Genomic DNA, 23264 nt, shown 5'->3' with positions numbered 1-23264 from the left:
CCCTCCCCTGCAGGTGTCTGCCCTTCTGTTTTTTCCCACAGAATCCGCTGGCACCTGCACCCTCCTGGTGCCTCCCCCTTCCCTCACTGCCCCTGCCCTCTTTTCCCCTGATGCCCACCCCTCACCACCCTCTGCCCCTGTTCCCCTCATGCCCCTCTGTACCCTCACACGACTTGCTCCATCCCTACCTTCCTCATGCCCACCCCTTCTTTCAAGCCTTCTCCCAGCACCTCCCCCTCCAACCTGCAATGCCCTTCCCCTCTCAGCATCACCCTGTCCCCCCTCCCCCTGACACCTCCCCTCCTGCCCTTTTCCTCATTGTCTGCACTTGGCCCCCCTGGCATTTGTCTCTCCTCTACCCTGTCCCTTTGGTACCTTCCCCCCCCGCTCCATACATGGTCCTTCCTCTCCCGCCCCTTCCGCACAAACCCCTCCCTCCCTCTGCCTTCCGTCTGCATCCGCTCCATAAATCCTTGAACTCACAACTCAACCGCGCAGCGCACTGCGCCGCTGAGCAATTTTAAAGTCGCAGGCTGTGACATCACCGCATGTCACGCCCAGCATCTCCCCGCCCAGCTGTTCGAACACGCCATTGGCGCACGCTGCGTATGGCGGCAGCAGCAGCCGGCAAGGGGGAGCCGACTGAAAGTTGCACATGGCAGGGACGGTCCGCGGTCGGGGCTGGGTTCGGAGCTGGGGGAGAGATGCTCTAGGGCTGGGTTGGGAGGACGCGCGGGGCCCACTCCAAGCAGGGTCAGAGACACCCAGCTCCAAATATTGCTGGACCATGAGCAACACTTCCCAAAGAATATCTGTGACAGAACAGGTAACTGTCTTTTTTCTTTTTGTGGTGCTGAGTATGGAAATGTAAGGCTCTTAATTGGTCCCTTCTGTTTACCATTACGATCATTTCCAGTACACTATGTAGGATATTTATTGAATCAGTTAGCAAGGAACAGTTTTCCATTTGGAAGCTCAAGCTATTGTTAAATAGTTTGAAATTATTTTAATTGTCCTGTATGTCAATTTTATATTGTGATAGCAGATTTTAGCAAATCCAACTCATTGCCAAAATAAATTGTTGACTTAATAATGGGTTAACTGTGATTTAATGAGGCTATGTTCCTGACCTGTACTTGGAACTCAGAATTTAAATAGCTGACAGTGTGTAGTACTTGGCTAATGTTTTGCATTGTACTGTGGCAGCCACGATAGGCTACACTATGGCTGTAATAGTTGCTTGCATCAAGGGGAGGGCAAGTTAATTCTCAGCAATATATCCCAAGAGCTAAGAATTCACTGAGGAATTTATCTGCAGGAAAAATGAACATAGAACAAAAAAGGACCAAGTTCTCTCCTTGAATGACCTGTAAGACTCTCCTCTCACTACACATTAGCTCTGGGGACATCTTTTGAGAAGCCCAAACAACTATTTTATTTGTGAAGTGAAGCAGAAAGAAAACAGGAGCCACAGCCAATAAGGGGCAAATTTGATGTGATGTCATAACTGCTCCTCCCATTGAGCTAATGTTTTTCTTTCTGCCCTATTAATGCTTCTGCGCACTTCTAAACAATCTCTGGAGAACAGCTCTTGCCAGACAGAATCTGGATTCTTTACTCATAAGGTATTTCCCTCTCTTTCCCTTCCCCAGTTAAAAAAAAAATCAGATATATTTAACTAGGTAAGATATGTTAGCTCCCAGAGACCATTTCCTTGTAAGAGCACAATGTAGCTAGGTAATGTAACAGATATTAAACTGGTGCTACACTAGATTTAATTTGACAAAATACATAAAATTTGATTAAAGCAACAACTACATTGATCCCCATGGGGGCTGTATTTAAATCTCAGCTGGAGGCTGCTCTGCTGTAAGCTGAGTTGAGCTGTCATATCTGTTTACAACCAGTACCCTTAGTCAGAGGGCTTCTGGGATTAGTGAAACCCTAGGACTTGTGAACAAGTGCTCATGGAAAAAATGAAACTCTTTATAATCTTCAGAGGGGTAGCCGAGTTACTCTGTACAGGATAAACTTAAAAAGCAACAAATAGTCTGGTAGCACTTTAAAGACTAACAAAACATGTAGATGGAATAATGAGCTTTCGTGGGCACAGCCCACTTCTTCAGATGACTGGCTTTTACTCTTTATAATGTTTATCTCAACCACATGAAGAGCAACTATGCCTTGCAATGTCTGTCTTGGTCAATGAGTAGTTTAGACTTTTGCTTTCTGGAGAGAGAGGACATTGACTTGCTAATCTTATTGCAAGATGTTTAGTGCTGCTAGCTAGGAGTGGCAGAGTTGCATGTAGGAACAGATATTTGCATGAGTGTGCCTGTAGACTTAAAGCTGATGGCTCTTTTTGTCTACTAAAGTAATGTTCTCATATAAAAATGTGCCAAAAGCTTATCCTTATTGGGCTTGTGTGGTTTGTGAGTAGTTGTATGCTGTGAAAAATATGCCAGGCAAGTGAAGCAGAAGGAGGGGTGCAGAAGGCCTAAGGCAGGAGGCCCACAGTAGAGAAGTAGGATAGTCTGGTTATTCGAGGGGAGGGAAGTTCCCTTCTCTGCCCAGACTTCCTTTGTGACCTTGGTCAAAGCATTTATAGCCAGAGGTTTAAAGGTATTTAGGCACTTAAAAATGTAGACAGGCACTTCTGAAACTCCCATTGGGTGTCTATCTGTACCTTTCACTGCCTAAATACATTTAAAAATCTGCCTCGTGTGTCTCTGTGTTATAGTTTTCCATCTGTAAAACGGAGATCACATAAGTGTGCTTAAAGAGTCATGTATCTACGCTGAAAGTTATGTTTGTAAGGTCTTGGAGTTAAGGCAAGTCACCAGGAGGTGACATACTTCCCACCAAAAAGGAACACCTGCAAGTTAACTAACCTACTTATTTCCCTGTTGGGCCATTTGTTTGTTGTGTGTTGTATGCCTATTTGTACTGAAGTAGGTGCAAATTGTGAGATTGCAAAAGCTGCATGAAAGGGCTGTGTGTCCTGTTTATGTCTAAAGATGAAGGATTTTAGGGCATATCTTGGAGTAAAAGACACACAGAATCCTTCACCTAAGAGGCCTGCTAATAGTGTGCATGTCTGATGACTGGCTGTAAATTACTACAGTGATTTGGGGTTAGCAACATTTTATTAGACTTGGGAGTACTTTGTTAACTGGAGACAGTCTCTGAAATGCATGTTATGACTTTATTTTATTATAATTTGTTTTTAATACTTCTACTTGCCATCACTAGACTTAGGACTGAAAGGGACTATGAGAAATCTTCTAGTTCAGTCCTCTGCACTCATGGTAGGTTGTATGATCTAGGCCTTTGGTGTCCAACCAGTTCTGAAGCAAACTAGCCACACTCAACTGGTTAAATAGCCACATTATTCAAACCAACTAGCCATACTCAACCAGCCAAATAGCCCCATGTGGCTAGTGGCTAGTGTGTTGGACACCACGGATTTAGACCATCCTTGACAGGTGTTTGTCTAACCTGTGCTTAAAAATCTCCAATGACAAAAGTTTCACAACCTCACTAGGTAATTCATTCCAGTGCTTAACCACCGTGACGGGAAGTTTTTCCTTATGTTGAAAGGCGATGCATGGGTTGAGCACAAAGGGTCATGTCCTTCCTCCACATGCCATGGCGGGGCTTAGGGGCTAGCTGCTGGCACAGGGCCATCCTGTCCATTAGACAGGTCGCCCTGAAGGCCCAGATTTATCCAGGGGACTAGCAGGAAGCTATGACACCCGGGTCCCCTTCTGAACTACTCCTTAGGCAGTCATTTCCCATTTTATGCATGTGCAACTGATTGTTCCTGCTTAAGTGAAGTACTTTATATTTGTCATACTCATTTAATTTCATCCTATTTACTTCAGGCCATTTCTCCTGTTTGTCCAGATCATTTTCAGTTTTTACCTGTGCTTCCAAATTTCTCCCTTTACTGAATGCAAACTAGGCTCTGAGGGCTTGGCTGTATTTCTCCTGAGTCCCCTGTGATCTTCAACATCACACCATGCCTGCCCTGGATCTGCAGAGGGATCCCTGTTTTACAGGTTAATCTAAGAACTTTCAGATCCTTCTTGTAAATACCAGCCCTTTCTTATCTCAGTCACCCTGCCTCTGTTTTTAAACAACGAACTGACACCTTGCCCCCAGGTGCACATTCTGGGAGCCCACTCTCTTTTCTGGAGAACTCACATTCCACACTAAGGAGCAACTAAGAGCACTGCCTGGGAACACACCTCCTATATGAAATTGGGGAGGAAGAGCTCCCTGCCCACCCTAAATGGAACCCAAATTGTCAATTTCTGCACATCTCCAAATGTCAGTTGCTGCAAATTCCAAAACACAGGGATTCAATGGGCAAGAACATGGGCAGCCAGTGAACAGGCAGTCCAAGCTCCCCTCTCCTCCGGCCCAGAGCAGCAGGGCAGCTTCACCCCCCAGTTCTGCTTCAGCCCCTGGAGCTGCCCGCTCTGGTCCCTAGAGCAGCTGAGTGGAATGTGAGAGTCATTATCACTGCCATAATTGAGTTTTATGCGCTTTAGCCCTAACTCTGCATCAAATTAGTTGTGTGTGTGTGTTGGCAGATTGGAGCTCAGTTTTAATGAACTGCAGTGGTGAGGGCTATAGAAAAAGCCTCTCTTTTTCTCTGTTATTTATTTGTCCCCTTGATCCCTTAACTCCATCTCAAGAAGTGGGCTATGCCCACAAAAAGCTCATGATACCAGCTACATGTTTTGTTAGTCTCTAAGGTGATGCAAGATTATTTAAGTTTATTCAGTTTCAGACTAACATGGCTACCTCCGTGAAACTATAGAAAAGCTTGTTAAAGAATAAATGGGTCAATTCTCTGAGCTTGATTCATCTACACTGGTGGAGAAGAGTAGGTGTCTGGGAGGTACATATATATATCCTCACCAGCAGAAACAGATGCATCCCAAGGGGCATTCCCTCCCATGCAGGGCAGATAGTTTTTGCTTTGTCGCTTTCCTTGCTGTTTCCATCAATGGAGGGCAGCTTTAAAACAGTCCTTGTTAACACAGACTGCCCAACAGGGGGCTGCAAGCTTCTGCAAGATGGTGTCAGTTTAGGACAGTAGAGCCTGCAGCCCATCTACGTGTGGCCTGCGAGACATTTTGCTTATTGTTGCCCACACGTGGAATTGCCAGATTCCACTGGTTTCTGTCAGCGTAGGTTTTTTTCCTACTGGTATTGCTGAAATGACACACATAAAGTGAGGGCATATGAAGTGAGGTGCTTGCTGATTGCACACAACAATGACTGTAAAAGCCATGGGTTTCCTCTGCATCCAAAGTACTGCCATTTTCAGTTGGCATGCCCCACAAATTCTAGGTGCACAAGCTCAGTTAGCAAAGCTACCCTATCCTAAGAGAACAACTTGGTTATGGTAATCTTGTGGCCCACTGAGATGAAGGAGGGCCACTCATGAAGCTCACTCACTAGCATAGGTTGCCCATCACTGGTTTAGGCAAAACCAGCTCCTGTGTGATAAAACCCTGTCTGGAGAGGATAAATTATGGTCAAACCTGAGCCTTTCCTTACCTGGTTCTATCATGTTTCTGTCCTGGCAAAGAGGAAGTCAATTCTGAAATTCAACCTCTGCCAGGGCTCATTAGTAACTGTGAGTGTCAGACATGACAATGGAGGAAGAATCAGGTTCTGTTCTCTGACTGGTGGATGAAGGGGACATAAAATGTAGGAGCAGGATCATATAAGGCCATATCGTTTGCAGATACAAAAGATACTCTTTGAACCTTCTGATAGCAGACCAATATTTCTACTAGTCTTTTTCTTTTGTTTGTTTAATTTGAAAAAAATGACTTTTAACATTGTTCCTCGAATGATTTTTAAGTAGTTTTCAAAATTCTTTATTTAACCAAAGCCATGTGTTTACTGAAATCTGGGATTTGGTCAGTGAAAACTTTCAGAAAATGTTGGACAATATTTCAATTAAAATTGTTACAGAAAATTCAAACCCTGAAAAATGGCAACAACTATGAAATTTAGCAGTTTTTCACTATACTGTTTTCCTCTTTTGCAAACATCACTGGTTTGTACAGGTCCAGGGACCTCTCAGTTTCTATATGCAGATAGTCCTGAATTGCAAAGCTTATGTGCATCTGAGAAGTTTTCCAGATTTAGGGTTGGAGTGATGATTCACATCTGGAGGCTCTGGTTTGGGTCTCTGCACTGTTAGAGCTAGAGTCTTTAAGCAACTGTTCTCTTCCCACCTTCCTTCCTTCTGTCTGACTAAGATAGGTGAATTACAAATAAAGAAAGAAGTACAAGCAACTCTCATAGAGGGAGAACAGGGATTGTAACAATTACTCAAAGAAGATGCAGTGAAATAATGAAGCTTTCTTCCTCTCTTGCAAATCTGCACAACAGCCAAGCACTATCTAACCCTTAAAAAAAAATCCAAAACCCCCCCCACCAAAACCTATGATTCCACAGAAATACAATATTATAAATAACTAAAAATTAATGTTGAATAGCAGGAAGCAGTCCAAGCAGTTACACACAGTGACATAATAAAAAAGCAGGGCCTCCCAATCTCCCCTAATTTATGTTACCGTATTTTCCGGCGTATAAGACGACTTTTTATACTAAAAAACATCCCCCAAAAATCGGGGGTCGTCTTATACGCCGGGTATAAACATACAGGCAGTCCCCGACTTGCAGGTACGAATGGGGCTTTTCTCACCCCAGAGGACACGGACTGCGGGACCTCGTGGTCCCGCCGCCTGTGTACTCCAGGGCGAGAAAAGCTGCTCCGCGTCTTCCTGGTCTGCAGACCAGGAAGATGCGGAGCAAAGCCGCGGAGGGGCTCCGGCAGTGGGACAGCCCAGACGCACTGCGGCTGTCCCGCTGCCGGCGTCCTCAGAGGCTTTGATCCCGGTGCCCCTGGTCTGCTGGAGACGGTCCCCAGCAGACCAGGGGCACCGGGAGCAAAGCCGAAGCGGCGGTGGGGTGCCGCGCCTCTGAGGTTTTGCTCTTGCAAAGCCTCAGAGGCGCAGCACCTCGCCGCTGCTGCGGCTTTGCTTCCGGTGCCCCTGGTCTGCTGGGGACCGTCTCCAGCAGACCAGGGGCACCGGGAGCAAAGCCTCAGAGGCGCGGCACCCCGCTGCCGCTGCGGCTTTGCTCCCCGTGTCCCTGGTCTGCTGGGGGAGGGGGGGCGCCGCTAGTGCGCCCCCCCCCCCCAGCAGACCAGGCTTTTGTTGTGGACCCTGGGGCAGAGCAGCTGGGGCGCTGCCGGTTGGCCTCTTAAGGGGGGGTAGTCTTATACGGCGAGTATAGGCGAAAACCTATGTTTTAACTAGAAAATTAGGGGGTCGTTTTATACGCCCAGTCGCCTTATACGCCAGAAAATACAGTACCTAAACTGGCATCATAAGAGAAATAACCAATGCCTAAAATCTAACCTAAAAATGGAAAAGTTGGATCTTTTTATAGCCTCCACGCTGCTGGCACTGTTTTCCAGAATGGAAAAGTAAGATCAAGGGACTATGGACTATTTTAACCAAGGATCTGATTAAATCTATCAGACAGTGTCAAGGATTACAATTATCAGGAGGTGCCAAGCTATAAACTCCTGACACTAGGATAGAAGGTAAATCTGGGGGGAACCATCACCAGAGATTAGATTGCCAGGTGCAAAGAATCAGACACTTGAATAGAACATGCAAGAAAAGAGCTCCTTTCTTGTGTGCTAATAATAATTAAAAGTAAATTACATATTAAGTAAATGTAAGTACTTCAGAGACATTAAGCAGCTTAAAGCTAGAGTCAAAGCAAGGAATGTGCATATGCTTAGACTAAGGGATACCAGAACCCTTTGGCTTGATGGATTTACCATTACACTTTATGCTGAGTGCTGAACACTTGCAATTCTTCTTGAGGTCAGTGGCAGCAGTGGGTGCTCAGGATTGTACCTTCGTGCACAGAGGAGGATTCAGTAATCTGTGACGTATTCCACAAAATGTTCATGTATACCCTCCTTGGAGGCAGTCGCTGGACTGGAGCCACGGTTGTCGCTTTAACCTCACAGTCAGACATGTTTTATTAACTATTGCAAAGCACAAAAGGATTTTACACCCTTTTCTGCCTCCCTCATTTCCCCCAAGGCATAATCAAGACAACCGAGACCAACATCTGCCCTCCCCCATTTTTGGACAGAAGTATAGAAGCAGTGACCTGCAAAGCTACGCACTGCACGCAATGGGACAAAAACCAGCAGTTAAACCATTCTCTGAGCAAAGAATCAACTAGAACCAGGAGCGGCTCGAGGCAGGAGCGGCCCATGGAGGTGGGCAACCTCGGCAGTTGCCCGGCGCTCAATGCTGATGTCACGCCATTGAGGGCTATGGAGGCGACCGGCACCCCCGCCTCCATAGCCCTCAATGGTGTTATGTCAGCATTGGGGGCCGCCCTAGGCAACTGCCGAGGTTGCCCACCTCCATGGGCCGCCCCTGCCTATGTTGCATTTTACTCTCATTGTTCAGTCCTTAACTTGCCTTCTAGATGCTGACAATTGTAAGTAGTACAATTCCACTCTTCTTAATCCTTCAAAGCCTGCTGTGCACTGAAAAGGCCTTATTTGCCCACTTAGTCCTGTGGTCAGTTTAGTGGGACTAGTCACACATGTACAGGTTTGTGAGATCCAGCCCTATTATATTTTCTGGGGATTTTTAAACGATAGATTGCAGAACTAATAAGAAAAGATTTTTTTTTTTTTTAAATTGCATTGGATGTGACACCCTAAATAACTAGTTGGAACTTTCTCCCCTCTTCATTACTACAGCATATGGCTGAGCGAAAGATCGCAGTTGTTGGTGCTGGGTTGATTGGCCTGTCTACAGCTGTGTACATTTCAGAATCTATTCCCAAATGCTCTGTGACTGTAATTTCAGAGAGATTTACTCCCAACACAACAAGTGATGTAGCAGCTGGAATGCTTATTCCACACACTTACCCAGGTGAGTGAAACCTCTGCTTAGCTCATAGGTCAGACTTCAGAACAATGTGGACTAAAGCTTTTGTGGTATGACTTTTTTCAGGTTTAAACTTTGTTCTTCCTTTGGATACCAAAGAAATTATTCCACTTAATGTTACTATTGCACTCTGGTTATCTTAGAATATATATCTCTGGTAATTATTTTTTTTGAACAATCATAAATTATGCTGAGGAACCCATTTTCCCCTAGTGTTCTTGTTCCATTTTCAGTCCTAACGTGTTAAGAAATATTTTTAGCTCTTTAAGACTCTACATATTTTGGGTGTATATGAGAGTGAATGAGTGAGAGTAAAAGAGACCAACCCCAGGTCCGCTTGGGTTGCCTATGGGTTGGATAATGCATTATAGTTCACCAAAGAATGACATGTGAAATCTGTACCGAGAATCTGTAGCTCTCCTACACTTCAAATGCTTTAGCCCTATCCCAGAGCCACCTCATCCCCAGCCCCACTCTAGAGCCTACACCACCAACTGGAGCCCTCACCCACTCCTGCACTCAACTCACTGCCCAGATCAATGAAAGTGAATGAGAATGGGGTGACAGTGAGCAACAGAGGTAGGGGGATGGAGTGAGTGGTGGGTGAGGACTCAGAAAGGAACAGAGCAGGGGTGGGGCTTCAGCGCAGGAGAGGGCAGTGGGAGGGGGAAGGGTGTTTAGCTTTGTGCATTTAGAACATTGACGACCCTAATATTGGGGGTACGTCTACACTACAGCGTTATTTCGAAATATCTTATTTTGAAATAGTTAATTCGAAGTAAGTTATTTTGAAATAACGTATCGACACACAAAATGCATTTTGAAATAGAACTTTGCTATTTCTAAATAGCGCATCCACGCTGAGTGGACGCTGAATCGCATTTAAGGCTGGCCGGAATCAGGTCCGGCAGGGCATCAGATCAGGAGTTACTTTGTGTGGCTGCTGCCTGAGGCCTGTGCTTAAAGGGACCTTCCCCCCTCCCTCGGACAGCTGGTTCTCAGGTTTCCCTGCTTGCTTGCCTACCTCGATGTGGGACAGCAAAGCATTTTGTCTCTGCATGCCCTGATTGCCCTTACTCGGGACACCACAGCACTCTGCAACATGGAGCCAGAGCTGCCACTGGGCACTCTGGTGCTTCTCTTGGACGCACTGCTGCGAGCCTGGCTGCACTTTCTGCAAGCTGCCATCCGAGAGGTCCATCGGGGGGCTGTCAGTATCCAGGAGGCCCTGTGGGAGAGCTTCCACCCTGAGGAGCACTAAGAGCCTCCCTGGTCTGCCCCACTGGGGGCTTGTGCCTCATTCCTCCTTCACGTCCTTCCACTTACCTCTCCCTAACCCCCTTCCTTATGTCAAATAAAATACATATATTTTCATGGAGAGCTTCCACCCTGAGGAGCACTAAGAGCCTCCCTGGTCTGCCCCACTGGGGGCTTGTGCCTCATTCCTCCTTCACGTCCTTCCACTTACCTCTCCCTAACCCCCTTCCTTATGTCAAATAAAATACATATATTTTCATGAACACAAACTCTCTTTATTTAACAAAACTCGGGGGGAGGGAATGAAACTCTGATGACACTGGGGAGAGAAGGTGGGAGAGGGAAGGGGGAAACCTGGGAGGAGGGAGCTGGAAAGAGTAAGCAATGGGAAGAAGGGGGAGGGGAAGCTTAGGCCCCAGGGTTGGGGGGTCTCGCCAGACAAACTTGATTTTCATGCGAACCTGCTCCTGGGTTTGCATGTGGCCTTTGGTGTCCAGGCTGGCAGCTATCCTGCCATAGACGGCCACGTTCCTCTGTCTAGTGCAAAAATCATGGACGTTGGGGGCATCCCTCCCCCCAAACCTGAATAAGGTCCATGATCTCCACCCTGGACCAGGAAGGTGCCCACCTTCTCTGGGCCCTGGCAGGCTCCTGGGAGCTGGCAGACTGCTCCTGGGGAGTGGTGGAGGGCTGGCTACCAGTGGCTTGCTGGCTCATGTTTTGGGGCCACTGGTCAGGGGCAGTGACTGCTGGCTCTGGGCTGGCAGGCTTGGAGCTAGCACAGGCACTGTGGCCAGAGTCAACCCCTTTAAGGGCTCTGGGGAGGAAGGGAGGGAGAGGAGTGTTCTTGGTTGAGGTTGGAGTGGCCACCAGGGCACCCTGGGAAGGCTGGAGGTCCCCTATTTTGATATGTGTCTACACAGCACTTATTTCGAAGTAGCTGTTTCAAATTTGGTGTTATTCCTCATGGAATGAGGTTTACCAAATTCAAAATAAGCACTCTGCTGTTTCGAATTAATTTTGAAATAGCGATTTGGCTGTGTAGATGCTAGTAAAGTTATTTCGAAATAATGGCTGTTATTTTGAAATAACTTTGCTGTGTAGACATACCCTTAGAGAAGAGACTGTGAAAGCTACAAGAGACGACATTCACAAGATGGAATAAACAGCAGAGAGATTTCTTATGGCTAAAGATAAAGGATTGTTAGGGTATACCTGCAAGTCCAAGATAACACACAAGATCCTGCAAGTACAGAGCTTGTCTGTCTTATGAGAGAAGACGCAAGGCCAAGTCTGGCTGTAACATGCTACAGGGATTTGGGGTGAGCAGTATTCTGCAGGACATGAGAGTATTTTGTTAATTAAGTCTATCCTCTAGAATGCGTGTTATGATTTTCTTTTATGACCGTTTATTTCCAATAATTCCATTTGCTACTACTTGAATCTTTGTGCTTTGTTAAATACATGTGAACTTATTGTACTGAACCCTTATCTGGGCTGCGTGTGAAGTGCTGTGAGTTGCATGGAATGGTGGTCTGAGGTAGAACTGGTAAGCTGAGGTGTGCCGATTGTTTACAAGCAGCAAATTTCTGAATATCATGAGTGTCTAGAGGAGCAGGGGCAAGATCTTCCAGAGGGATACTCAGAGGACTGAATTGTGCCTAGCACTAGCCTGTAGAGAAACAGCAGGGCCTGAGAGGCCTAGAAGGAAATGCTTGAATTGCCTGTGGCCAGTGGAGCTGGGGAGCTGATCCCTGGCAGGCACAGATAAGGTTTCCTCACACGAAGGACGGGTGAGAGCAAGGCGACTCACCCTTGGGTACCCCCTAGAAGTGTCACAGTGTGCAGACATTATTGTTAATGAAAGTATCTCTTTTTGAGAGTATCAATATAATTACAGAGAAAACACTGGCCTGCATTGGGGAAGGGTTTACAAGGGAACTGATGAGAGAAAATACTAAATTAAAGGCTCCTCCAGAAACTTTAACTTGATTGGCATATCTGGTATGTTTTATAATATACATTTTATGACATGAACAGTAATATATTGATCTATGCACGTAACCATCAATAAAAGATCCTGCCTATTGGAAGGAGGCTGAGTTCATGTTGTTTTAGGAAATAACTTTTTCATTTCCTTACCTATAAAATGTAATTTTACAATGTCCATCCTCAGACCCTGAGGACTTCAGCAGGGCAGGATCCCAGTGCAGGACTGGAACCTTAATGTTGCAGTAGGGTATATTGTCCACTAATATATAGTTCAATCAACAGGCTATGCATTGATATTTTAGGACATAGTTCAATCTTATGATATGTAATGAGAACATTAAGTAGGTAAATACTAATACTGCAAGCTGCTGAGTGCTGTCATCTTCCTTTGAAGACTAAACTTCTTGGGAGTTGAAGGTAATTAGCACCTTATAGGAGGCATGAATTACTATACAGCACTGGACTCAATGAATACCTAAATACAGGTTTAATTTGCATGTATACTTTTACTGGTCATGTACAAAATTTTATCAATGTAGAAAATTTACTATTCCTTTTTTTCTCTGATGCCTGCCTTTCTCAGCTGATGTTGCCTTGGGAGGCTTTTCCTGATGTAACTTCTCCCTCCATTTTATCTTTTTGCTTTATTTCATGTGTACAGGCACACCAGTTCACCAGCAAAAGCAGTGGTTTAGGGAGACTTTTGACTATCTTTTTGAAATCAGTAATTCATCTGAGGCTTCAGATGCTGGCATTCATCTGGTGTCTGGGTAAGAAAGAAACTCAAAATAGACTTTTAATATTTGTATGCTATAAACTGTAGTAAGCAGGGTGACACTCCATCTAGTATTTAAGGAACATTCCTTCTCTGGAGTGTCTCTTGTGACCCATATTCAAAAGGAGTATTAAGAAGCATTTGATCACTTGATGCAAGTTTTCAAGCAAAAATCATTCAAATAAAACACTATAGGCTGGTGTCTCTTAAATATAAGTTGCAGCCCATATTTTCCCTACATTCATCGTTGTTTAATTACTTGAAATGTAGGTGGTCACCCTAGTAATGGGAGATGGGACATTGTAGAGTCCTTCAAGTATGGTAACGGAATATAAAACACAGTATGTTTGCTGCCCACTATAAGCAAAGATTTGCCTTCTCAGTGAGTGAAGGGGAAGCAGTTTGTGGCTTGCCAGTACCTGGAACAAAGAGTGATCAGGATTATACATGACAGTACATGCAGATGCAGCCAAGAAGCTTGCAGCCTTTAGAAAGAGAGCCTGTGTGAGGCCTGGTCTACGCTAGAGAATGAGATTAATGTAAGGCAGCTTACGCTGACCAAATTGTATCAGTGTCTACACTACAGCCTTGTCCCTGTCACTGTAAATGCCCTACTATACTGACATAACTCCACCTCCACAAGGGGCATAGGGCTTAGTCAGTGCAGTTAAAGTGATGTTGTGCCTGTGTGGACACTGCAGGTTACCTAGGCTGTTGTACTTGTCAGTTTCACAGTTCTATACTGGAGTTGTGAAACTGACAAGAAAATCAGGCTCAGAGCTTGGGCTCTCACATGTAGGAGGTTCCAGCTAGAGTCCAGCTGCCTCTGGGTTCCTCTCTTTGAGCAGGCTGCTGCCCAGACTCCCCACTGTTCCCAGGAACTGCTCAGGCTCCCAGCAGGGAGAAGGAAGCTGGAAGCCTGGGGTGGAGCTTGGGCTTTCAGCTTCCCTCCCCCAAGTTGGTAGAAACACTCCTGGTGAGGACATCACCAACAGAAGGAGGGGAGTGTGGACCCAGAGTAATTACCATGCTGGTTGTAAGTTGACCTAACATAGATCAGCTGAAGTGTGTAGTGTAGACATAATAACTACTCAACAGAGGTGAAGTTAGTAGTTTCCTAGCATCTAGGAGTGTTGTATAGAAAGCTGGGTAAAAGTGGGCTTTGAAGGTGGGGAGAGAAAAGCTGTAGCTGTTAAATGGGGTAGGAATTCCAGAGCTTAAACTCCAAATGGGAGCAAGTACCGTACCCTGCCTGTAGATGGGCCCAAGCAGTGGTACTGTGATGCAGATCTGGATTTGAGCCCATTTGTTAACTTGTGAAATTTAGTTACTGAATTCATGGGGATTAAACTAAAGTCTCTGCACCAAGATTCTAGGCTGGAGAGTAAATGGAGCACAGAACGTTTTAATGGCCCGTGTTGTCATTGTCCAGCACTTTTTCTAAATGAGAACAGTGAAAACAAGAGGACCTAGGATACACTGGGCTGCTATTTCCCCATTCCTCTAATCACTGCATTAAATGTATTTAACCCTGTGTTATTCTGTTATTTTGTACCCCAGTTAGTGTTTTTTATTTGCTTCATTACCCCAACCCTCACTCGACTTTATCTGCCATCACCCTGGGGTTCAAGTCCTCCTGAGACTCCCTTAAACTTTATGGCCAATTAAATAATTGTCATCTTTGAGGTTTTTTATTTTGTTACCGTCCATCTGTCTAAACTCTTGAAGTCCTTTCTGAGCAATGGAAGATGATTTCTAATATTTTTAAACTATGATCAAAATGAATTGTGTTACATCAGCACAAGTATGTTTAAGTCTGGCCTCTTCTCTTCCGTATCCTTTAGCTGGCAGATCTTTAAAACCATCCCTGATGAAGAGTTACCATTTTGGTCTGATGTTGTCCTGGGATTTCGTTCAATGACTAAAGAGGAGTTGAAGAAATTTCCACAGCACAAATTTGGTCAGGCCTTTACTACGCTGAAATGTGACTGCCCATCCTATCTGGTGTGGTTGGAGAAAAGGTTTGTTATAATGGATATGGCTGATATTTTCTGAAAGGAAAGGGTTGGAAATTTGCCTTTGATTGAATGAATTTAAAAATCTTTCCTTCCTTCCTGGGAGAAAGGGAGCCTGATCTGTAAATTATTATTGGGTTACACACACAACCTCTTTTCCAAGAATTTAAAGACAAAGAGAAAGAGTTTTATTTAATCTAAGTCTGTTTTTCATAAATCTGGTAGTGTCCAGATGTCTTACTGTGGGAGAATGTTGTATTTGCCATTTTAACACCCATGGGATGAGTGGCATGAAGTGGCTTTAATGTAAATGAGAATCAAGACCTACATTTCCAAACTCTTCCAAAACTATCTGGATCTCTGCTGGGTTGGTGCACAAGGAAACAAAGTGCACAAAGCCTCCCCTTCTTGTATCTGCATCCAGTGACAGGGTCATTTCAGTCCTGAATGCAAGGACACCTCTAGGTGATCATACTAAGACAAACAGGCCTCCCCAAATGGGCATGGAACCATGGTGCTCTTCCTACTTTAATGAACAGACCTGACTAAGGACACCAGGGAGCCTACATAATAATATACCTTAAACCAGGCTGGCTCAGGTACTGCAGGTGCAGTCCGCTTGCAGATAATTATAGATGATACATTCTGGAGCTCCTGAAGAAAACCTTGCAGAAATGTTTGAATGTACAAAGTGCTTGACATAAATGAAGGCTTTAAATTTCATGCCTATGCAGAAAAAAGTCTTATAGTTTTTTTTTCTTTCTGAAGACCAGTTCTCCTCAAACTGCATCAATTTCAAAGAATTTTAGCAGTCAGAAACCAAATCTTACAATTTGTTTGTATAATCCCTTTCAGCGTACTTAAAAAGAGCAAATAATGTTTTTCCTGTCACAGGCATGGTGACTGGAAACAAGGTGATTTGATGTTAGGTAGTAAAAGATGTATCTACATCTTGGAACAAATTTCCAGATAATTGGCTTGTTTGATTATGTTCCCTGCCATTGCACTGTATAAAATAATGTTTCTTGTTTCTGGAGCAAGCATAAGTGGGAGTACAGTACTCTTATGTTGCCAATGCTATCTGACTTCTGTACTATCTCACAGAAACACAAGTCTTGTCATGTTTCATTGCTTAACTGATACTGAAAATTGTACTGAGGAACAACTAAATTGCTGAATCCATTTAGTAACTGTCAGGCTGCATCACTGCAAAGGCTTCTGCTACTTCCTTATTCTGGTTTCAGACTCTTCTCATTTCCCAAAGGATGTAGTCTAATAAGACAATCAAGGATTTTTCCTGTCTGTGAGTACTAAGAAAGAGACCATAGTAAATAGATAACTATTTTTCAGACTCAAATGAAATCTGAACAATATTGTGGTACCTGGTGTTGGCAGCACAAAAGCATTTATCTACTTCTTTCTAGGTTAGCTTTAATGTCACAGTTCAAAAGCTTTCTCCCACTACCTTATCTGAATTTTGTAGAATGTTTAGGAGTTTCTGCACGAACATGTTTTTGCAAAAAAGATGACAAGCTCAAATGCTACAGGGGAAAGACCACAATAGAAAATGAATCTGTACCTATTAGACAGATTAGGAGCTGGTCCTGCAGGGAGATCCATACATTTAAGTAATACTCAAAGTAAGTTTAGGTTGAGATTTAAGCTAACAATAAATGCAAACACCAAGAAGAGGATAAGGTTTTTTTGTTTTTAAGAGAGATTCATGTAAATGCCTAATGTGCAGTCTAACATATCTGATTTTACTTTAAAAATAGCAAATAGTCCTGTAGCACCTTAGGCTGTCAACACTGCACGCTTATTTTGAAATAACAGCGCGCATCTACATAGCAAGCCTGTTATTTCAAAATAATTTTGATATAATGAGCGTCTTACTCTGACTTCTGTAACCCTCATTTCATGAGGAATAAGAGAAGTCAAAGGAAAAGTGTTCTTCTGCTATGTAAACAGCGCCAAAAGTCAAGTTAAGGTACTTTAACTTCAGCTACACAATTAACATAGCTGAAGTTGTGTATCTTAACTCAACTGTAGCACACCGTGTAGACCAGTGTTTCTTAAACTTTTTAAGACTGAAGAATACCAAACAATAATTTTTTTTATGGAGAACACCAAAGATTTTTTTGTTGTTGAGCAACCCTCCCCCCCCCCAAAAAAAAATAATAAAAAAACACAACACTAGCTTCCAGGGAAAATTTGTTAAGCAAGACCTGGGGGTCGAAATACGCCACAATCTCCCCAGGAAGACTGCCCTAATAACAGTTTGGTACATGGAGCTGAAAACGTAGACCGTAAAAAAGTAAGGATAATAATAAACAAATGTTAAATAAGGTCATGTGTCTAGCCAGGAGGGAGGGTAGATGAGGGGTCTTGTGGCAGGGTTTCTGGCCAGGAGGGAGGGTAGAGGAGGGTCTCGGGGCAGGGTGTCTGCCCAAGAGGGAGGGTGCAGGAGGAGACTTGGGGCAGGGTATCTAGCCAGGAGGAAAGGTAGAGGATGGGTCTTGGGGCAGAATGTCTGGCCAGGAGTGGGTATTGGGGCAGAGTGTTTGGCCAGGAGGGAAGGTATAACAGGGGACTTGGGGCAGTGTGTCAGAACAAGCTGGAAATGCAGGGTCTTGGCAGGGGGAGGGAAGTGAGTGGGGCTTGGGTGTGGGGTCTGGGCATGAGGGGGGACATTTACCTGGCTTGGCACCCTGATGCAGCAGGGAAAGCCTCCAGGGAGCATGCTCAGAAGAGCTCAGTTTCCCTCCCCACTAGCCCATGCAACGGGGAACCCAGCGCAGCTGCAGCACCAGGCCAGGCTTCCCGCTGGCAGAGCCGGGGGGGGAGGAGAGTAGAAACCCCGACCATCCCAGACAGATTAAACTTCTATGATGTAAACGTGCATCCTTAGGCTGCATGAACTTCTCAGTTTTGGAATCATCGTAAGAATGAATTCATGGGCTCATCTGTTTTGGGTTTGGGTTTTTTTTTGGCCACAGCATCTCTGTAATATTTATACATCTGATATATTTTGCCCTGGCCAATTTTATAAACAAAAAACCTTTGTCTGCAGTGTCTTAATTGCAACAGACAACTCATAAACAAAAGCCCTGTGTAATCTTTCTCTAAGTTTTCTTCAACCTGTAATTGTCTATCCTTCTGTTGTTAAAGATTCTCTTTCTTACTTAATTTGCATAAAATAATCCAGGAGATTTATTAATAGTTCATTGTCATGCTTTACTGCCAATGTCTCTTTTTAGGTTGAAAGAAAATGGCAGCCAGGTGTATGCAAGACGAGTAGAAGATCTGTGGGAACTGCATAACAAATATGACATCATTGTCAATTGTTCAGGCATTGGATCCAGAGAACTCATGGGTGACTTGGAAATATATCCTGTGAGAGGTCAAGTACTCAAGGTTCATGCTCCTTGGGTGAAACACTTCATCCGGGATGGGGACGGATTAACCTACATTTATCCGGGAATACACAATGTAACATTAGGTGGGACAAGGCAAAAGGACAACTGGAGCTTATCCCCAGATCCTAGCAGTAGCAAAGACATATTTGACAGATGTTGTGTTCTTGAACCCTCACTTCAAAGAGCCCAGAATGTGATGGTGAGGGTGGGTCTGAGGCCATCCAGGTTAGCTGTGAGACTGCAAAAAGAGATGCTGGTCCATGGTGGGAAAAAATTGCCTGTGGTTCACAACTATGGACATGGTTCGGGTGGTTTTTCAGTGCACAGGGGCACTGCCAAAGAGGCTGCTCGACTGGTGGGAGAATGTATTGCTGCTCTGGAAGGCTCCTCTTCAAAGGCAAAGTTATAATCATTAGGACGCCTTTTCAGTTAGTGATAGGCTATATTTCCCTCACTAATACCTTTGGAGAGTGCTACCCCTCCCAGATCCCAAGCTGCACCAAAGGAAAATTCAAAGGCTCTTCTCTCTTTTGGAAGAAAAACCTGACTAGGAGGGCTATTGATGAACCCAGAAAACTGAGAATTATCTTCTTAGGTGTCTCAGAACCTGCATGAGGCATAAGAATAAGCAAGAATTTCCCTCACCAAACCCATAACTAGTGTTGGGCTGAGCCTTCCCTGACTTAGTATGGGTGATAGGCAATGGGTATACTATCTACTCATCTGCAGAATGGTTTGCCACTGCTATTTGATGTACCTCTTTCATCTTGCCTATGTCCAAATACAGGCCATTTGTTAACTTTTCTAATCTCTGCATAAATTCTTTCGCTCAAGTCTTTCTCCTGCCTGTCTGAAATCCTTGTGAATGCTACTTAGGTGTTAGCACAGACCTACTTCTGCATATAACTTGAAGCAATTTATCATTATGCCTCTCTAGATGCAAGTGAAAAGGATCATAGAAATATAGGCCTGGGAGGGACTTTAGCAGCCCATCTATCCCTGTCCCGAGGCAGGACTAAATATTAGCCTTGAATATGTCCATCTGATCCATATTTTCTAATCTATTTCAAATATAAATGCATGGCAGATGGTGCCAAATCTTTCACATTTATAATGCTCTTCAAAGGCGTAGTTATGGACTTAAAAGGAACAATTATATTTGAGATATTTTTATCAATCTTTATAATTACAGGCAGCAGATGACCTATATGTTTGCTTTTATAACCCAAGCACAAAGCAATCATTTTGTACACCTGGGATTTTTTATTTACCAAAACACAAGCAATAAAGATATATTGTCTCACTGTAATCTCATGCCTGCAGTTTCGCTAATGTGTTACAATGCTGACTAGTCTATGGAAATTAGCTTTCAACCATGCAATATATTTCACTTGAACACAACTGAATATGGAATAAACAAAGTCAAAAATAGAATTAATATAATAAATAAAGATATTACTGTGACCTATTTGTTTTGGGAAGATTTGACATGGGATATAACATTTGTCTACCATGAGTGATACCTCAGTTAAACTCTAGCGCTTTTGCACTGGCACATTTCTTATTTTCCACCAGAGGGAGCTGTTGGATCAATCAGGTATTGAAAACCATGAACTGCACAAGAAAAACATGTGGAACTGATTGATAAGCATAGCTGAAAATGTGGGCAGTTTTCTGTGCTATAGGGCTCCTACATGCCTGAAAAAGCACAGATGGTTTGGAGGGGTTGAGTGATGTAGCTAAGTTTCAGAAATGACAACATTCAGCTATTGCTGTACCAAGTTCTGGAAACATCTTTAAACTTTTTGAAAAAAATGTAACTGTGAGAGGAGAGAGATATAAAAATGTAACTATAGGGTCACACATAGCTGTACTGTCCTAGGAGGAAATGAGGAAGAAATTGTGTCTTGGAGAGAAATATTCCTCCTTTACTTCCCCACTTGCTCCTGTTGTGGGAGAGTACTCTGGGGCAGATCATTATGGAATACAGCTCTCCCAATAGGGCCCACTAGTGATTTAACTCTCCTGATTGAAGGGCTCAGCATCTACTCTGTCCATTAATTTATACAGAAGTGTAATGACCCCACAGATTCTATTCTTTCCCCCATGCAGTCTGCAGGTGGTGTGGGGATTTATGACTCTAATTCCCATAATTCCGTGGTCCCCAACACGGTGCCCGTGGGCGCCATGGCGCCCATGGGGGCATTTCCATGCGCCCGCCAGGTGCTCGGGGCTGGCCTGGCACCGGGCGCATGGCGGGGGGAGCGCCGGCCCTGGGCGCGCGGCGCATGGTGGGGGGAGCGCTGGCCCCGGGCGCGCAGCGCATGGCGGGGGGAGCGCCGGGCGCGCGGCGCTGGGCAGGGGGAGCGCCGGGCGAGCGGTGCATGGTGGGGGGAGCGCTGGCCCTGGGCGCGCGGCGCTGGGCAGGGGGAGCGCCGGTCCCGGGCGCGCGGCGCTGGGCAGGGGGAGCAACTCCAGCTATGTAAAATTTGTAACAAGTTGGCTTACCCTAACCTGAGCTTGGCACCATCTTCACAGAGGGAGGCTGAAGGCAAGCAAAAGCTCCTGTCAGCTTCCCTTACTCCTTGGCTGTGTCCAGACTCAGGTTTTTTTTTTGAAAAAAGTAGCCTTTTTTCAAAAAAACTTCACCTGCATCTAGACTGCAGCCGTGTTCTTTCGAAATTAAATCGAAAGAACGCAGCTTTTCTTTTGACGGCGGTAAACCTCATTGCACGAGGAAGAACACCTTTTTTGACGGAGATCCGTCAAAAATAAGTGAGTGTGGACGTGGGGAGGTCATTTTTTCGAAAATAATGGCCTCCAGGAAGAAGCCCTGGTGGACAATCTGGGGCATGGCTTGCATGTCTCTGGTTTCTGTCTGCAGCCATTTCTTAAAGGGACAGGCACCCTCACAGCCACTTGTGGCAGCAAAGCAGCCAGAGCACACGGCTGGTGAAGTGCAGCATGTCCCAGCCCCAAGACTCTCCTGGCCCTTCTAGAGAGCCTTCTGGGGACCCAACCAGGGGCTCCAAATGCCGGGCCCCGTCATGGTCTGGGCCAGAGCTCAAGACCCTTCTCGAACTCTGGGGAGAGGAGGCGGCCTTACAAGCCCTAAAAAGCCGGCAGCGAAATGCAGACATTTATGGCTGCATGGCAGAGTCCCTGGCCCAGAAAGGACACTACCCTCGCACCCAGGACCAGGTGCGCTCCAAAGTTAAGGAGCTGTGCCAAGGGTATGTGAAGGCCAGGGAGGATAGCTCCCGTTCTGGGGCAACCCTCCACTCCTGCCCTTACTATACTGAGCTGGACCAGATCCTGGGTGGTGGTGGTGAAGCACGCACACCACGGCGTCTCGTGCAGTCAGGCTTGGTGGACCCTGTGGTGGACGCGCCAGAGCAGGACCCAGAGCAGTCAGGAGATGGGGACATGGTGCCAGAGGAGGACAGTGAGGAGACGGCGACCCTCACCCTGGAGCCAGTCACACTGACCCCAGAGGCCTCCCAGGTGTCTTTTTCCGGAGGATCGGGGTCTTTTCTAAAAGCCGGAAAAAAGCGGCGGACATTTTTATTTAAATGCCGCGGGGGATATTTAAATCCCCCGCGGATTTCCCTATTACGACCTGTGAAATTAACATGCCCCTTTTGGAAAAGGGGCCAGTGTAGACGAGCCCCTGTAGTCCAGAGTCCAGACAAGCCTTCAGAACGGGTGGGCAGTCTCAGGCCTGGGGGCCAGATACAGTCTCCAGCTTGCCTGGATCAGGCCTTCAAGGCTCAGGAGCACACAAAATCTGCTAGGCTGTCCCCCCCTCCCCCCCGTGTGGCTCTGCTGTGCAAGGGTTATGTAGGGAGTGTATTTCTCTTCTGTCAGGGGCCATGTCAATGAGGGTGGGTTTGGGGTTTGTTGTTGGGTTTTTTTGTTTCTCTTGTGTGCAGCCCTGATTGATATTTCTGTGGGTCCATGGCCCTGACCCAAATAATGCTTGCTACATTTTAGGATTAGGTTTCATATGGTTAGGGATCCCCAACAAATAGTTAGGGCTCCTATGGGTAGGATTTGAAGCCCTAGGGTTAGCATTTCTGTGGGTGGAGACTTTGGGCTAGGGTTACAGTAGATACGGGTGGAGTCTTTGTTCTAGTGTTAGGGTTACTATGATACCATAAGGATTCCTATGTATGGGATTCCTGCCCAAAATTTAGGGTTCCTATGGATAGGAATCCTGATCTAAAGGTAGGGGAGTTGGCTTTATGATTGGGGTTCCTCTCACTAGGAGGTCTATGCCCCGAGATCAACTTTCCAATGAACATGGCACTACAGACTAGGGATAGGGTCCCCATTGGTAGGGTTAGAGTTCCTGTGCATTGGGCTTTCTCAGAAACCCTAACCATAGCTCCTGGTAGCTTACCCATAGGAACTCTAACCCTAAATCTGGCTACAAGTGCCCTCCCCAGAGGAACCCTAACCCTAGAGTTGGTACTCTGACTCAAAAGAACCCTTACCTTAGGGTGAGCCCTTCCAATAGGAACCCAAGTACTCCAAGTACCATACAGATACAAACTCTGACCCTATCTGCAAGTGTCCTACAATAGGAACTCTAATCCTACCTCAAAGTACCCCAACCATAAGAACCTGAACCCTATGGAGGAAGCCATACCCACAGAAATCCTAACACATATTACAAATGATCTTCCTAAAGGAACCCTAACTCTAGATATAGGACCCTGATCCATAGGAACCCTGATCCTAGGCTATAGAGACCTCCAAGTACCCTACAAATATGAACAGATAG

General features: G+C 45.3%; 1 protein-coding gene across 2 annotated transcripts; it reads left to right on the top strand.

Moving 5' to 3' along the window:
- Window positions 1–497: 497 nt before the first annotated feature.
- On the top strand, window positions 498–19787 carry DDO (D-aspartate oxidase). 2 transcript variants are annotated; one of them, XM_006123204.4, is made up of 5 exons: window positions 498–826; window positions 8834–9008; window positions 12934–13042; window positions 14892–15068; window positions 18320–19787. In XM_006123204.4, the coding sequence occupies exons 1-5, from the start codon at window positions 656–658 to the stop codon at window positions 18885–18887; spliced, it is 1200 nt and encodes a 399-aa protein (XP_006123266.1). In that variant the 5' UTR covers window positions 498–655; the 3' UTR covers window positions 18888–19787. The 2 variants fall into 2 exon arrangements, with proteins under 2 accessions (XP_006123266.1, XP_075780096.1); XM_075923981.1 differs by lacking the exon at window positions 498–826 and adding an exon at window positions 1063–1625.
- Window positions 19788–23264: the final 3477 nt, after the last annotated feature.

This window comes from Pelodiscus sinensis, chromosome 3 (genome assembly GCF_049634645.1).
Source record: "Pelodiscus sinensis isolate JC-2024 chromosome 3, ASM4963464v1, whole genome shotgun sequence".
NCBI lineage: Eukaryota > Metazoa > Chordata > Testudines > Trionychidae > Pelodiscus > Pelodiscus sinensis.
This window is presented reverse-complemented; position numbering and strand designations above follow the sequence as displayed.

What these genes read in the sequence shown, in the direction of transcription:
- DDO (XM_006123204.4), top strand. Translation starts at nt 656, where the DNA reads ATGGCAGGGACGGTCCGCGGTCGGGGCTGGGTTCGGAGCTGGGGGAGA. An exon ending in GAATATCTGTGACAGAACAG is followed by an intron (nt 827 to 8,833) that starts GTAACTGTCTTT and finishes TCATTACTACAG; the next exon opens with CATATGGCTGAGCGAAAGAT. An exon ending in TATTCCACACACTTACCCAG is followed by an intron (nt 9,009 to 12,933) that starts GTGAGTGAAACC and finishes TCATGTGTACAG; the next exon opens with GCACACCAGTTCACCAGCAA.